At 46.0% G+C, this 17,432-nt stretch overlaps 1 protein-coding gene across 1 annotated transcript; it reads left to right on the top strand.

Moving 5' to 3' along the window:
* Positions 1-4,061: 4,061 nt before the first annotated feature.
* On the top strand, positions 4,062-10,666 carry HOPX (HOP homeobox). Its single transcript, XM_046655764.1, has 4 exons — positions 4,062-4,104; positions 4,647-4,872; positions 5,123-5,289; positions 9,644-10,666. The coding sequence occupies exons 1-4, from the start codon at positions 4,062-4,064 to the stop codon at positions 9,814-9,816; spliced, it is 609 nt and encodes a 202-aa protein (XP_046511720.1). The 3' UTR covers positions 9,817-10,666.
* Positions 10,667-17,432: the final 6,766 nt, after the last annotated feature.

Consider the following 17,432-nt stretch of genomic DNA (forward strand, 5'->3'; position numbering starts at 1 on the left):
TTCACAGAAGAATTACATATGATAAGAAACAATTTTTACATCTCAAAAATATACAAAACTATGTGATAGAACTAATTTAAAAAGCAAAGGAGTGATTAATACAAAAATTAGAACCTCGGTTTCTTGTGGGGGCAGATAAGGCAGAGGGTAGGCTTGGGAAGGAAATAGAAGTAGCTTCCACAGTCTTGGGTAATGATTTAATTCTTAAATTGGATGGGGTTTACTAGTGTTTATTTAATTGATGCCTCATAACTTACATGTACATTACATATATCCTTTTGATACATAATGACCCTTGAATGGAAAATGCAAATGTTTACTTCCCTAATCTTCCAAATAGACATGATGGAAAATAACTCACATGCTTTTCCTGAAAATGTAATTTAGTACCAATAATCAGATGAAAATCTGGGAGAGGTGGACCACTGGTCTGATCAAGGATGTCTTTTTTTAAGGGAAAAAAATTAAATTTTCTAATTCCAAAGAAATAAATGTGAAAAAGCAGAAAAATACAAAGAAGAAACAATTTTAGGTCACCTGCAGTTCCATAATCTAGGTATAACCACTGTTAACATTTTGTTGTATTTTCCACCAGTTTTTTAAATATATAAAATCGGAATGAATGCAGCATTTAAAAATGTATTTTCCTGTTTAGATTTGAAATATTGTTTCCCTGAAGACAGCAATGATGCTATGTGTACATGGTGTGTAGTATATGGTGTGTATAGTACACGGTGTGTATAGTCTAATGTTCAGATTCAAGTTCTATTATATAAGTTGTCTATATAAATGATAACTTAAATTTGAGCATATCTTTCACTGAAAAATTTAAGAAATTAGAGAAGGATAATCGTTTGTCACAGTTGCTGAATCTCTTCCATAGTAATTTTTTTGCTTCTAAATCAATTACAGAAATTTGTATGATGAGATGGAAGGAATTTTTCTTTTGATGATCTGCTTTCTTGAACTCCGATCTCAACACAAGAATATATTTTTCTGAAAGATTTTTAAAAGGGTTTTATATTATTTCTGAATTTTTGAAAGTGTGGAAAAATTTCTCTTGATAATTCATAATTTTAAAGGCAATTTCCCCATTCCTGATCATATTTACAAAAGATAAATAGCATAGTGTCTAAATTTTCTCTCCAATGTATATTTTTTTTAAAGTTTATTCCTGTAAGACTACCTCAACCTACCGTCAACTCAAGTGTTGAGATAACACACAGGATCAGAGTTAGAAGATATTTTAATGTATCTTTACAGGTATAAGGTAAAAGAAGACCTGAACATTTAGCATTGATTTTAATGATTAAATTGCAAACTCTTGTGAGAGCTGAAATACTCTTTGTGTCCCTCCCATGCTGGATTCCTAAGTGTGGTCCTGATTCAGGAGGCCTACAGCGGGCCTGGACATTTCTTCAGGTGATTCTGAGGTCCAGCCGGGCAAGAGAACTACTGCTCTAAGCTTGAGGACATTAACCACCAGGTTCATATTTAAAAAACAAATCTTTTCTTTTAAAACCAGCCCGGTGTTAGCCTGGGGAGGCACATCAACATTCCACTCCTATTTGTGAATTTCTGAGAGAGACTGACAGCTCCCGTGATCCCCCTTTGACCCGGTTCAGAGTAATTCATTAAGTGATGAGTTACTCACACCCTTATCCCCATCCAAACACCCACCAGTTCTCTTGGAGAAATGGCAGCACATAATTTTTCTCACTTAAAAAACTACAAAATGCTTCAAGAGCCCATTGCTTCCAGGAAGTCCACAGTGAACATAAAGGAAATTCAGGCTAAAGAAAATTGGGAAACAGCCCTAAAGAATGATCCATCTGCTTTCTTTGCTTTTGGCCAGCTCACCATGGGACTCTCTTTATGAGGAGTATCTGCCACTGATAACCCTTTTTTCTTGGTTTGATATTAGTGGCATTACAGAGTTCAGAATGGCTGGGAGTGGGAGGAGAAGATGGTAACTGTGAGCCCAAAGCAATTTCTGCAGGTTATCAGTTTGTAGCATTCTCATGAGCTAGTTCATATAGGTAGGTACTTTTAAAATAAATGATTATAGGATTGGGGAAGCAAGGTAAAGCTGTCAGATTGGCACAACTATCTATTGAGGCATTGGACGTAATTTAGTAAAAAGCCAGCGGGTTTCATTTAAGCCCTAGAAAAGATTTACATATCATCTTCCCCCAACCACAAAAGAAAACACCACCACAGGACAAATCACTCTTTGAATGTTTCATAAGATATTAATAAGCACAGCAACAACAGAACTTGTGCTAAGATCAAAGTTTCAGAAGCTTTAAAATATTTTTAGTTCTTTTCATCTGAAATTGTTTAGACTACCTTCAGAGAAACTTTTCAACAGTTTCCTTACTGGAAAGAGTTGAGAAGTTTTATAAGCCTAAGGTTACTAGGGTGATTTGGTTTATAAGTTTCCTTTAAAAGAAAGAGAGAGAGAGGGAGGGAAGAAACCAAGCAGCAGCAGCAGCAAACACTTGTCAACCAGAGGGCTGAAATAAGAGACCAGTGTTGTAGAGAATTAACAGTAGATCTGACTCTAAAGGTTAAACCTTCCATCGTCATTTCTAGAAATCAAGTCTGTTTGTTTGGCATACCTAGGAGAAGTAAGTGCTTTCAAATGGTCCTCCCACAAGTCTCCTTAGCAGCCAACTGAGTCCCACGGCCCTCAGCCAACAAACCCAACAAGTACTGTAAGTCAACTGGGATCTACTCGTGAAACCTCATACGATGTCCTATAACAGGAAGCCACAAAAATATGAGAAAATGCACCTGATTAAACGTAAGAACATCTGTCGCCCTGGACTTATATAATGGCCATTTAATAACAAAAAGAGGGAAAGAAGTCCATGCAGAACAGTCCTTGAGTCTGAGTCCAGTTTAGAAATCTGTTCCTTTGACTATTTCTGAAGGGCTGAAGATTCTACAAAGAAGCAGCAAAAATTTTCATGGAAGAGCCAGCGGAACTGTGTCAGTGGAATTAATGGAACCTTTCCAGGGCAAGAAAGAAAACCAGAGACAGCAGTTTCCCCTCTCCTATGTTCTTTTAGGCAAAAGGAGCAGAGGTGGGTGGTTCCGGTGGGCAGCTTTGGCTGGAACCGTTATCCTACGAGGACAGTCCATGCCCATTGAAAATGGTAACAAGCCCCTGCCTGCATTTACACTGTTGCGCTCCTGAGTTCTTCTGCCAAAGAAAAGACAGAATACCCTGCTGAGAAGGGTCTAGCAGAGCATGGGACTCAAACTAAAGCTAAGGCTTCCCATTCTAGGGTGCTGAGCACTAACCAGGCAACGTTGAGAAAGAAAGTCTTCCTGTGCCTTATTCTCCTGGGCTGCTACAGGAGTCCACCGGAGGAGTTAATCTCCAAGGTTCTTTCCAGCTCCGAAGTTCTGTGTCAAAGAAAGAGGGAGGCGGCTGCCAACAGGAGAGGAGGCGTTTCTGACCTGGCTTGAGCCCATCCTGCCTCAGTGCTGTGACAGGAATCATTGCTACAGATTTTTAGGTGGAAGAGCACAGAGCTCCCTAAAAACACAGGGGGTTTTCACAGTGACCTGACAAGTGGCTTGAGCCCAAGATTCTCTCGCAGTAGAACGGCTTCTTATCCTACCTGAAAGCCCCTTCAAGTGACCTAGAGGGGAGATAAAGACAGTTATTTAGGGAGCATGAAATGCAAGTCACAGTAGAAAAGGCTGTAACTACTTTGGGCACATTATGCAGGCAGGTCAGCAGAGTGGGGCTCATCCCCAGGCACAAACCACATCAAAACCTACTCAGGATTGTGTTGGGTGATTTTGCAATTGTTTGTTAAGACACAAACCAACGGGATTCCCACACTTGTGCTGGTCTTTTACTGTCAGCAACTCCTGGCCCGTCTGTACCAAATCCACAGCCACAATCCTGAAGACTCTAACTTCTTATACCTCAATATATCTTAAATTGGGGGGAGGGAGAGGAGGGTGCACCTCCGCCAATTGAGCCTACTCAGGAATAGCGAGGACGCAGCAGGAAGTCATGTTGCCCCAAATCTGCTAGAGCAATGTTGGTTCTAAAAGAAGGAAATACAAGAGACCTTGAAGCTGGTAAGGGGCCCATTTTTTCTTGACTTTGCAATAAATTTTAATATAATCACGGGGAAATTCTGAGATTTTAAAAGAGTTGCGGTAGACCCTTCTCAATAGGGTCTTGGAAGTCCTGACCGAGGGGAGCACATGAAGTGGGCTCTCTACCGTACTCTGTGGAACAAAGGCCAGGCTATGCTGGGCAGTGAACAGTGGGGTTGGCTGGAGGCCTTGGACTCTTGGCTTTACTTAGAAAAAGCAGGGGCGAGGGGCGGGGGGCGGGGGGGGGGGCGTGCATGAGGAGGTTGCAGATTGCCGAGTGACTCACACAAGCCCTCAGGTGGAAATTTCTCCCGATGCTCAGTTCCCGGCCTTAGGAACTCCAGGAGTAGATCATATGTCTGTGGACCTATCTCCACCTCTGCAAAAGCGAGATTAAAGCCCCGCCCTCATTTCCCCAACTTTGAGAAGTAACTTCTGTACTGTGGGTCATTTGTTTGAAAGGGGGGCGAAGGGGGTTTGGCCGTCCCTGGCGAGGGCCCCAAAGCGCTAAACCACTTTAGCGGCAGAACGACGCGTCCGGGTGAGGCGTCCCCGCCGTGGACTCGGTGTACCCCGCACGCGGTCCGTCGAGCCTGTGCCCAGGGCAGCGCCGGCTCGCGGGAGGGAAGCTTTGAAGGTGGTTTTTCGAAATCACCCCGCGCATCACTCTGTCCTTAGAGCCTTGGGGCCGAGAGGCTGCGGCGTCATCTTCCTCCCACCAGCCCAGACCAGGACCCCCGGGGAAAGGTGCTGTAGAAATTCCCAGGCAAGCCCGGAGGCCGAGGACGCGCAGCTCCGATGGGGACCACTGAGGCGCGCCCCGGGAAGGCTCCCGCTGCAGCCTGCAGCCGCCGGGGCTCGCGCGGCCGTGCGACGGCGGGAGGGGACAGCCCCGCGGGCTGAGGGTGCGGGCCGCGCCCCGGATCTCCGGCCCTCCCTACGTCCCGCCCGCCCGCTCGCGCCGCGCTCACCGCCACCTCCTCTCCCTCCCCTGCAGCCGCGCCGGGACCATGTCGGCGGAGACCGCGAGCGGCCCCACTGAGGATCAGGTGGAGATCCTGGAGTACAATTTCAACAAGGTCAACAAGCACCCGGACCCCACCACGCTGTGCCTCATCGCGGCCGAGGCGGGCCTTTCCGAGGAGGAGACCCAGGTGAGCCCCGGCGCGCGCCCGCACTCCGACCCCTGCCCGCCCGGGCCGCCGCGCCCACCCTCGCCTGGGCCGTCTCGCGAAAGTGGGGGTCGCCGTCGCCTCCCCCCCTCCCCTGATCTTTCATCGCTTCTGCCCGCACCCCAGGAGCCCCATCCTAGGAGCTCAGACTCTGCATCGCTCCCACCGCCGCATCCCAGCTTCCTGGCTCCATGGTCGCCCCGTCTGTCCTTCCACCCCCAGCCCGCGCTGGCTCCCCCAGGAGCTGCTTAGAAAACCTCGCGTCCACCCTTCCTTCTCCTTGCTTTTCCGCTCTCCCCTACAGCCCGGGATAAACGCGCTCTCCCCCCTCCGGGCTGGGAGCAGCGTCCCTGGCCCACTCTTGTCTCGCTTTCTCGGGTGGTTTCTTCTCTGGGCTGTGAACGAAAGCTTCTGGAGAGGTGCCGTGTGCGCTTTCCGCGCCCAGCGCCCTCCTGTCTGTTCTCGGCGGGAACGTCAGAGCTGGAAGGCACCTTAGCGATGAGCTATAAATTCAGTCCTCAGGGTTGGTGAAGGAGGAAACTGAGGCCCAGAGGGAGGGAGTTGCCAGGATGGCGCGGGTCCTTAGCCATGCTCTTTCCACTACATCGGGCAGCAGCTTTTCCTTAGCCACAGAGCTGACGCTGCAGGGAGCCAGGGAGATGGGGTTCAGAGTTTAAAAAATTCTCCAGCTCTAAGGTTTAGTCTTTTTCTGGATTTTTCCGAGAAGGTAGACATTTGCCATTACAGCTGGCGGGAGTGGAAGCAGATGTCCCCTGCAGTGCATTCATTTATTTATCTGTTTCTTAAGGCTCCTATATTATCCGGAAAATCCTTTAGGGTAGAGAATGCAACCCTGGCCACGATTGCTAACCTCCAGGTGCAGAGTTGGCTCCTTTAACGGACTTTTTGTTTGTTTGTTTAACCCTGTCTAAACTCTGGCTTCTGTTTTCCCTTTGGTCATGGAAAGACAATTAGTGATGCATGATGATACTGCTTGGAACTGCTCTAGCATCTCTCCAGGGGAGCCCAGAGCGCTTCACCCCTCTAGTCTCAGCTCTGAAGCAGAGACATCCTTATTCCTCCCATTTTACAAACCAGAGCAGCAGACTCTCTGTCCTCTCCTCACTGTGAACCATACTCAGTGGAGGCTTAAAAGCTTGTAATGGGTGCTCCAGTGGATCCTAGAACCAAGACCCCACATCCAAAATGATTTTTACTAATTAAGCCAGATGCGCGTTGGAGAACCTGCCCATAAAAAAACCCCTCTCATTCATAGGGCAAATAGAAAGTCAAGCAGATCTGTTTTTAGCAAAGGCAACAGCTGTCTGGCTCACCAGAACCAGAACTTAATGGAGAGTGATTTACTGTAACCCAAGTCTAACTGCTCGTGTTTCCTGGAAGCCCCCGAGGAGGCAGCCTGCTGAAGTTTTATCATTTAAAATCCTACGCTATATTTAGAAAGAGGAGTAATCACAGAGACAACGATAACTCATCTTTTAAACAGAAGGCTGTGGATTTATTGTGGGCACAGCGCCAACTAGGGGTCTAACCTCTTCTCAGCCTCTGAATTCTCCCATGGCCAGTTACCATCATTTCCTTACCTGTAAAGCAGAATAATTGTTGCCCTTTATAATGGCTGATACTTGCCACATATTGTTCCAGGTACCCTCCAAGTATTAAATCACTTGTTTGTCACAATAATGCTGTGAGGGAGGTACTATTATCCCCATTGTACAGATGAGGGAACTGAGGCACAGAAAGGTTGAAAAGCTTGCCCAAGACCACAACCGGAACTAACAGAGCTAGGATTTGAATCCTGGCCATCTGGGTCATGATCCAGGCCCCTAACCAACATGCCTTGTTGCCTCTACAGGAGAAGAATGGAAACAACTGGGTGGGGTGGGAGGGAAGGACCGAAAGTTCTATTTATGTTATTTTTCTTCTTGAAAAAAAAAATCCATGCATTAAATGCAAGTCATTCCAGGCTATATTCAATCTTTCTTCAAGATTCACCTTCTGTAAGAGAACTGAAACAAAATCAGGTGAGGGGCAGGAAGAAAGAAAGGCACCTGCTTCTTTCTGTGATTGAGGTCAGCCAATTCAGACCTCTGCACAGCAGGTTCATCTGCCCATCTTGGGCAGCCCTTCTCCAATTTCCCCTCTGCTCTCATCCTCAAATGGTAGACCCAACCCTGAAATGAGTGGGTGTAGGGGTGAGTCAGCCTCATAGCAGGGCCTCTGGCTTCCTTTTCCTGCCATGGGGCAACACCTTCTTCCTCCCTGAGGCTGCCACAGCTTGGCTTGCCCCTCTGTCTTCCTGCCTAGACCTGCAGAGAAGCATCTGAGACCCCAGGGCTCAGAGAGAGGCAAAATTTAGCAAGTTCAGGGAAAGAGGCTTCCTGGGTACCCGAGGGTGCCTGCCCTCTGTCACCCTTACTGGATTGGGTCTCATCTTCCAACTTTCCATCCTTTAAGCCCCCACCCCTTCCCAACCCTCCCCATCCTGTGACTGGTGGGTGAGAATGATTTCTTCTATAATCTTCTCAAGCAGCATTTACATTTCTTAAAGTGTCTTCTAAAAAAACAGTGTCTTCTGGAGATATAATGCCCAATGATGAACTTTCAGGGATTAATACAATTATTTTTATTTGTGGCATCCTTGTAGGGGCCCTCTATATAACACCCTGAAAGCCAAGGTTTGCAGGGCCTACCTGTAAGCAGCTTCTGGTATCAGCACTTCCCCTGTTTCTATTCTTCATTTTGTTGCCCAATTGGAAAGGTCACCAGAGCCAAAATAATATTATTCCATATGCCTTATCCCTCTTCCCTAACACCACCCTCCTCCAGAATCAGAATCAGACTCTTCATTTTCCTAGAACAAGTAATAGTTTAGTAGAAGAAAGATAAGCATGAGAAGTGCCCATGAGATAATTAACTAGAGCTGATCCACCACTGCTGATGCCCTGGCAAAGGCAACAGGAGCTAAAGGTTGAGACGTTATCTGACTGGGGGCTTTGATGTCTTCTGTAAACTGTTCCACTGTAGGACAACATTCTCTGCTATGGGGGGGACACCTATAGGAACCCAGAGTGGGGTGAAGGGGGCTCTGATGGAAATATCTTTATGGGTTGCATTTGCTGGGATCTTAGAATGAGTTTTTCTCATGACAGTAATTAGATATCTCCTACCTTTAAATTAGACAAACCTTGCAGAGTCCCAACCCCTGTGTCTTTTATTTACTTGAAGTCACTGTTAGAAGGAGCTGGGGAAACTCTTTCATCAGCCCCTTGGGAGGTTGGGATGATCTGGCGTTTTCTGTTATCACTAAGTCAAGCCCAGTGTAGCTGGCATTGGTTCTTAGAGAGGCTTCCAGTATTTTTATTTGCTCTGGATGTCCTGGGACTATTCCCAGAACTCAGTGGGTTTAGTTGTTAGATGTTTTATCAGTGGAATAAAAGCCTCTAAATGTCTCCCCCTGAAAAGAATGAAATGTTAGTTACTAGAGAAAAGGACAGAACAATGTTATTTTGCCTCAAGCCCTCCCCATCTCAGTGTCTAATTATCATCTGTTCACTGGAGTAAATAAATCTCCTTCAATGGGTGAGCGTAATGAGGACTTTCATTTATAAGCAAGCAAGGGATGAATGTCTTTCCCAGGGGATGACTGAAACAAAGAAGAGGAGGATAAAGCCAGGTGGAAAATTAGCATTGATATGCGTGAGATGTGATAAGGTTAGGGAGAAAAAGCAAGCAAGGTGTTTAATGGTTTTTGTTGGACAGCAACTAGTTTGCTAAATTTTTATATACATACTTGATTTAAAATATATATCTTCAGAAAACAGTTGAGCTTTCCGTAAACCTCATCCCATCCCCCAATGCTGGGGCTCAATTTGTTAAGCATTTGGATGCCAGCTCACCAGTTCACAAACGTGGTCCTTGCTGAAGTTATTTTCGGTAACCGTACATGAATATTCTGCTTCATTACTGGCGTCAGGTTGTGGGTGGCGCTTCGGAATGAGGCCAGCTGAATCATTTTGTCTTAAATGAATCCTGGTAGAAAATGAGACTCTCCTCCTCCAAGTTTTAATTAGTCAGTCTTTAAATCTCGGCTATTTATTCGGCTCTAGTAACTGGAAATCCTATTGAATCAGACCCAGTAGGCTTGAAACCCACCCCCCACCAGGAACTGCCTCATTAATGAGACTGGATCCACACTGCTCTCACACCAGATTCCAGAGTTGACAACACACACACACAGATGATAGAAGAAAATGTGCCCACCTTTAGCAGCAGAACTTTGGTTAAAGCCACCGAAGTTACGAGAGCTCTCTTCTCCTTAAGGTTAGTGATCCCTAGGAGTGAAATGTGGCACCTGGAGAGCAACCCCCAAAGAGAAGACTTCGCTAAGGGTAGCCTGCTGCCTCTGGCTTTAGATGACTTTTCCCTGCTGCCGCCCCATATTACAAAGGTGTACAAGACAGCTGATCTTGCCAGCTGTGTAAGGCATTTCAGTGTGTGAGCTCTCTTGTACAGTTAGCATGAGTTGTTGGTGTGGTCGTATGCTGTGCAGCCAGCTTAGCCCTAAATGGTCGTGTGGCCTCCCTCCTTTCAAGCTCTTGATCCTTGATCCTTTGAAGCACTCCTTCCCTGTGGTTCTCACTTTCTTCTGGTGTTGGGCTTATGCCGAACTACCCTTCAGCTCCCCAGATCTCTGCAGAGATGAGATCATCCCAAGGATGGCCCTAGAGCCCACCTGTTTGTTCTGAGGTTAAATCTGCATCTCTGGGCAGGTGTCGACCGACTCATGCCAAGTCAGGAGTCCTCTAGGTGTTTCTCACCACACCTTCTCCATCAGCACATCCCAGGTCTGGCATCCCACAGCTGTGCTCTTTCTGCTTCGTTTCTATCCTCTCATCTTCCTACCAGTAGAACAGGTGAATTTTAGAAACCCCAGGAGGGACAAAAGAGAGCCCCTAAGCTCACCTCTTCATTTCCAGGTGAGCTGACTGGCTCTATTTTTAGGGACTCCTTCAAGGTCTCATAGCCAATTGGTTACAGAGGACCTTCCTATTGGCAGGCCCAGGACTGCAGAGCCCCCTGTGGTCAGCTACCCAAGCAGCTTGCCTGTTTACATCAGCATGACATGAACATCTCCTCATTCTCAGTGTTTGCCATGGTGCGTGAAAGGTGGGGAAGCACAGGAGAATAGAGTGTGGGGCTCCCAGCTTCCCATAGAGCTCTCTGGCTCGCATTCTCCCATGTGGGTCAATGCTTGCTGCTTCTCTTTCCTCAATAGATCCTCTTCAAAGTTTTTTGGGTTTTTGTTTTGTTTTGTTTTGTTTTGGTGAGGAAGATTGACCCTGAGCTAACACCTGTTGCCAATCTTCCTCTTTTTGCTTGAGGAAGAGTGGACCTGAGCTAACAACTGTGCCCACCCTCCTCTGTTTCGTATGTGGAGCGCCTCCACAGCATGGCTTGATGAGTAGTGTGTAGGTCCACACCCGGGATCCAAACCCATGAACCTAAGCCACAGAAGCAGAGTGCACTGAACTCAACCACTACGCCACTGGGCTGGCCCCTCAAAGTTGTTTTTTAAAAATCCCAGTTTCCTCCTGGCCAATGTCGTCCATACACTAGCCTTTCCCCCAGCGTGGGTCTCCTTACCTCCTCTTTGCAGAGTCCCCCACCCCTCGGTAGCATAATGGGCAGCCACTGCCTTACAACATATGAAAATGTTGTAGCCTTCACATGGTACCACATGCATCTGGGGCCTTCCCTAAATCCATGGTCACTCTCATGAGGTGTGCATATCTGGGTCCTGAAGAGCTACAAGACTCTGAGTAAACTGTAGTAGGTCCCTTTATCTTCTCTCACTGCTCGGCAGCCCTGGAGCTCGAGAGACTGAGCTAGCCTACTCCACAGATCCCCAAGAAGGAGTTCTCTGAGCTTGTCCAGTGCTTAGTTTTCCATTCATTTTATTCAACAAACACCTACTAAGTGCTACCGATAAGCAAGGCCCTTGGTGAGATCGGCACACATTGATGAGATGTAGCAGCCATAGAGATCTATGTGGGGCAGTTGAAGGAGGTGCTTCAATGTCTTTTATTCATTTGACAAATATTGATTAATCTCTGTTAAGCCCTTGTGCTAGGGGCTAAGGACGCAATGAGGATAAGATGAATACAGTCTCTGCTTTCATGGATCTTATATTCTAGAAGGAAATACAGCTTAAAAACTGAATACACAAATAAATAATTACAGATATTAAAAATTTCTGTGAGGGTGATAAAGTACTGAAATGGGTGGAGAAGCTAGTTTAGATAAAGTGGTCAGGGAAGGCTTCATTGAGAGGGTCCTATTTAAGCTGAGACCGGAGGATGAGAAGGAGATCATCAGCTAAAGAATGAAGACAGAACATTCTAAACATAGGAAACAGCATGTGCAAAAGTCCTGAGGCAGGAAAGGTAAGTGTCACAGTGCGAAGAACCATTCCCATGGACACATTCTTTGCTCTCCTCCTTTCCATTTGGGCCACAGAAGGGAATGAACTTCCTTTCCTTTTATGAAAATAATGGTTTCGTTATTTCAGTATGTGACAGGTAATTTTGCACATTTCCCTCCTCCAGAAATGGTTCAAGCAGCGCCTGGCCCAGTGGCGGCGGTCGGAAGGCCTGCCCTCAGAATGCAGATCCGTTACAGACTAAGGAGACGGTGGGCGTTGGCAGCTTCCCTTCATGAAGACCATCTGCTGTTTCTCTCCTCAGCTTGGCCAAGCTGTTTTGGTTTTTCAGTGTAGTGTTGTATGTGCCACTGTTAGCTGTCTTGCTATTTAACACACTGTTGTATTTTTTTTAATGTACATAACTAGAAAAGAAAATAACAAAAGGAAGCTATGTGCAGCTTCTGTGTAAAGCAGTGGCTTGGCTAGGAAAGTGGTGTGGCTTGCATTTCCCTTTGGGTCATGATGACAGTGGGTGTGAAAACCATCGAAGTTTGCTTTTGACCAACAACTCACAGTAACCATTGGCCTTCACCCTCCATTTCAGAGCAGGCAAGGCCGCTGTTGAAAAGATAACATGACCAAGAGGGAAAACATTTCCTTCTGAATCTACTCCCTTAAGTCGTTTTCCTTATGTTTCATTTAATACACTGAGGCTCAGTGAGAATACAGAGGGATATTGGAGTCATTCAGATTTCAGAAAGCAGTTCCTTGGGTTAAAGCTGCATTGACTTGGAAAGAACCCAGTTAGGCTGGAAGACAGAAACTCCAACTGGCAGAAAAGCAACTAACTAAGAAAGAAATCCACAAAAGTCTTGAATTTACCTCATTTAAATGCATTTGTTAAATTTATTTTGCTAAACAAAATGAACTGCTTTTTTGTCTCTAAAATGATGTTCTAAATAAAACCTTAACTTTTTGTTGAAAATGCACTGAGTCCTCTGCAGATTTTTAACTAAATAATAAGCATATCAAAGAAAAACAGAGCAGCTTCAACATAGGAGTGGACAAAAGAGCTGTCATTTTCCACATCCTGGCTGCTCAAAGGCTGTCCAGGACGGGGCATCATCAGCTTTAGCTGCAAGCTTGTGAGAAATGCAGAATCTCAGACTCCAACCCAGACCTACTAAATCAGAATCTGCATTTTTAATAAGGTCCCCAAGGGGTACATGTGTGCATGAAAGTTTGAGCAGCATTGTTCTAAAGGACTCTATAGTCAAATTGCATCCATTTTCTATCATGGCACATTAAATGTCTTAATAGTCTATCAATCAAGATTGTGTCTGATTGCTTGGAACAGTAACTTGATTACAATGGATTAACCAAATAGGCTTTTGGTTTGCTTAATTGATTAATTGTTTTTACATAAGGCATCAATAGGTAGGTGGCTCCTTAATGTTGTCAAGGACCTGCGGTCATTCTGTCTTCCTACTTTGCTATCTTTAGCATGTGGCTCTTGTGTTCATGGATACAAGGTGGATGCTTGGGCAATGAGTCTGCATTTCAAGCAAAAAAAGAAAAAGAAAAGAAAAAGGCAAATGCTGGCTAAGACTCTCCCTTTTAAAACAGATTTCCTGGGAGCTCCCCACCCCCACCCCTCACAACAACTTCAACCCACATCTCATTGGCCAGAATTGAGCCACATGGTCACTCTTAACTGCAAGGGAGTCTGGGAAGGTGAGCATCTTAAATTGGGCATATTGCTGCCTTGAGCAAAATTAGGGTTCTGTTGGTAAGAAAGAAAGGGGAGGATGAATGTTGGAAAGGCCACTAGCAGCATCTGCCAACCCAGCCTGAAATGATGCTGGTGTACACTTCTGAAATCTTACCAAAAATGCAGGCACAGTCTTTTCAGTTCTTTAAAATAAAGAGCCCAGAATAAGAAACACTAACAGTTACTCAGAATACAAATGTTTACAAGATCCCGTTAAACATCCTTGGCAAACTTCCTCTTCCTCTACCTTAAAACTTTTTTCTGTAAACAGTACACAGTGAACCAGAGTCCTGAACAGAACAGCCTCATCTGGCGTGCTCTCCAGCAGCCTAATTAGTGGGTCTGAGCATCAGTCAGCACCCAGAGCTGGATGCTGACATCACTTTCTGGAAAGAAGAAGGTGGGGATGAGGAGGAATGTGTGCGAATAATAAATACCTGCATAGAGAGAGGATTCTTGATCTTTCAAAGCACTGTCGTAGACACTGGCTAACAGATAGGGAGGGAAAAAAGTGCTGCTAACGTGGCTGTGGACACAGCAGACACAGAGCACGGTGATTTGTCCTCGTCAGGCAATGAGAGAGGTGCTAACCCAGGTCTAAGCCCCAGGTCAGAAGTCTTTCCAGAGACATGATTCAAGATTAATCCATCCAGGCCAAGAAGAGTCAACCAGCCGGGCAGAGAGTGTGCCTTTAGCTGGAGGAAGAGAAGCACAGTGTATGGCAGAAGGATCACTTCCTGTGCTTATCAGGCCTGAGTCAAGAGTCCTGTTTGAATGGCAGGTGCTGGGAGGGAACGAGGATTCTTGTCCTTTTATTTATTTATTCACTGTTCTTTTTTACAAGAGCTAAGTTTTTTATTTGTTCGTTTCTTGCATTTGATGTACCCCCTTCACGACATCCTTGGTCTGAGAGTCTTTGCTATAGTCCTTAACTACCACATAACTGCAACCATCCACTTTCGGGAGTTTTCCCTCTCTGTCAGTGCAGAGGCCTACCCGTCCCCCTGGTTTCTTGTTGTCATCACCTTGATTAGGTTGATTTGGTGTGAGCACAAAGGGCGTCCACCAACTTGACATATATAGCTATGTTCATCACAGTCATATGCAAGCCCACACGATGGCATTGGCGCCTGTCTCAGGCTTCAGCTGCTTCGAGAATTCCAGGTGCTAGGCCATCGTGTGTGAGGCCGGTCCTCAGCATCTCTCGTGAGGCAGTTCTAACGACCGTAGCATCTCCCCCTGCGGTGCCTTCCTCGGCCCTGGCAGCAGGGTCCAGGTGCAGCCTCTGCCTCTGCAGGGCCCAGCAGCGGCAGGCAAGAAGGTGGTGCCCCTTTAAATGTGAAATTGTTTCCAATAACCTTCTTGAGTTTACTTTTCAACCGTAATACAAGGATAGCAATACTCTACTCAAAAAGAAAAAAGCACTTTGTCAAAAGTAATCATAATTACTATTGCTACAAAGTACTACTGAGGACAGGGCGAGGTTCATTTTGATGCCTGAGGCAAATCTTAATGAGAACGCAGAGCTCTAAGTTTTATTATCAGGAGAATCTTCGGGATGCCCAGGGTCATACACCAAAGTGATAATACCCACCCCAGACTGAGCACAACTGCACCATCCCCTCTTTTTTCGCCTTGTGTCCTAGTTTTGCTGTCGCAGACACTGTTGGTCACTTAGACTGATAATTATTCCAACCCCCTTCTCTGTTGCCACCTTCTCTACCAAAGCCTTAGAGGCTGGAAAACTGAAATACTCCCTTTTCCATCCTCCCTTGGAGCTGTGTTGGTCATGTGACACAGTCTGGCCAATGAGGCTTAGGTTGAGGACTGGGTGGAGGGGACTTTTGGGAAGAGTTATGTGTTTTTTGCTGACAGGTACAGTGGCAGCAAAGGCCCTGTCCTTTTATCTTGCTTTGTACCAGTTTCATTTGTTAATTGTAGAAATAGAGATAAGCAAAAAAGTGAAACATACTATAAAACCAAGAAAACCTATAAAAATTAACCATAATCTCAGCACCCAGAGGGAACCTTAATGTTAACTGTGACACGATGGCATACCGTATTGAGGGGAGGCATGTTTTCGATGCATAAACACACATGGGGCAGGGAGAAGAATCCACTTTAGAAGGTAGCTGCAGTTTGAATCATTGCTCTGAAAGGGTGGGTAAAGGAAAAGTCTTCTTTGTTTTTCTCTACTCTACTAAAACACTCTACTCACAAAATATTTCACTTCTGACACCAGATATGTGGTGGTGGTGGAGGGGGGGGTTCCCACACCAAGCCACTCTGTGACATCAGCTGAGTGTCCCACAATTCAATTCAGTTCTGACACTATCTACCTGGAGTCAGCATCGGATCCCACAGGTTAAGAGCTCAGTTGCACACGATTGTCCCCCACTTTCAGATGCCAATTGTGAGTCCAGCTTGTTACCTGTGCTTGTGACCCACCAGCTGGGAATCAGAGGTTCCCATGACCCCCTCCTCTGTTTCGACTGATTTGCTAGAATAGCTCACAGAACTCAGGAAAACAGTTTACTTACTAGACTACCAGTTTATTATAAAGGCTATAATTCAGGAATAGACAGGTGGAAGAGATGCACAGGGTAAGATATGGGGGAAGGAGTGTGGAGCTTCCATGCCCTCTCTGGGCATGCCACCCTCCCAGCACCTCAGTGTGTTCACCAACCCAGAAGCTCTCTGAGCCCTGCACTTAGGGTTTGTTACAGAGACTTCATTATGTAGGCACAATTGATTAAATCAATGGCCACTCACCATTAAACTCAATGTCCAGCCCCTCTCCCCTCCTTGGGAGGCGGGGGAAGGATGCCTGAGAGTTCCAACCCTCGAATCCCAAGGTTGGTTCCCTTGGCAACCAGCCCCTATCCCGTGGTTATCTAGGGACTTTCCAAAAATCACCGCATTAACCCAAACTCAGGTGCGGTTGAAAAGGACTTGTTATAAATAACCGGACGCTCCCTTCACCTCCATCATTCTGGAGCTATTTCAGGAACTGGAGCTCTTGGAGGACAAAAGACCAGATATTATAACAAAAGATGCTCCCACTGCTCCTGTCACTTGGGAAATGACAAAGGTTTTAGGAGCTGCCTGTCAGGAGCAGGACAAAGACCAAATATATATTTCTTATTATAAATCACAATATCACAGAATGGAAGGACTCCTCCTAAGGCGAAAATTTGCTCTTTTGATTATGAAAACACCTTGATGAGTTTTTTTGGTGGTGAAACATGGGTCTATAAGGAGAAAAAAAATAAAGAACTCAGTGGCCGTGCACAACAGGTAGCAGGAATTTACGACTGCATTCCGTGAAAGTCAGGTCAGAGGATATTTGGGATCCTTGGGCGCTGAGAGGAGAGATGGAGGAGAATGGTCTGGTAGGAGAAAGCAGGTTCCAGCAACATGTCACTGACCCAGAAGAATGGCCGAGTTGGCTTAGGGACTTTAAAATGTCAAATGTTCTACTTTAAATTAACATCTGTGCAGAGCTGGACCGACTGTTGACAGGCCAACATTGATCTGTTGTTCTCCACCTTCAGGAAAGCTCTATTACACAAAATGGCCCGGCACTAGTGATGCTTTGAGGGATGGGGAAGGAGCAGCTTGAGTCATGTTTGTGGCATGCCGTGGACTGCGGAAGTGATTGTTTCTGTCAGCTCTCTGCTTCTTGTAAAGCGGTAACAGCACCTCTCTCCGCTCGGGAACTCCTTCCACTTCATGTGGTCATGGTAGAGGGGTTAATCACAGTGCCTCAGATTCCCCACCCTACTCAGTTAGGTACATGACCCAGGCTGGCCAATCACTGTGCCGTATCCCTTTACACACTGGGCTCTTGACCTCAGCGGCCCAAAGTCCTTCATCAGAGTTTTCCCAGTTGCAACTGGAGGGGTAGCTCTCTATTATCCTC

The sequence above is a fragment of the Equus quagga genome, chromosome 3, assembly GCF_021613505.1.
Source record: "Equus quagga isolate Etosha38 chromosome 3, UCLA_HA_Equagga_1.0, whole genome shotgun sequence".
NCBI lineage: Eukaryota > Metazoa > Chordata > Mammalia > Perissodactyla > Equidae > Equus > Equus quagga.

Excerpts from the sequence above, each read along its gene's own strand:
- HOPX (XM_046655764.1), top strand. The coding sequence starts at position 4,062 with ATGTTGGTTCTAAAAGAAGGAAATACAAGAGACCTTGAAGCTG. Across the intron at positions 4,105-4,646 it reads TACAAGAGACCTTGAAGCTG|CGGCAGAACGACGCGTCCGG; the intron begins GTAAGGGGCCCA and ends AAACCACTTTAG. Across the intron at positions 4,873-5,122 it reads ACCAGGACCCCCGGGGAAAG|CCGCGCCGGGACCATGTCGG; the intron begins GTGCTGTAGAAA and ends CCTCCCCTGCAG.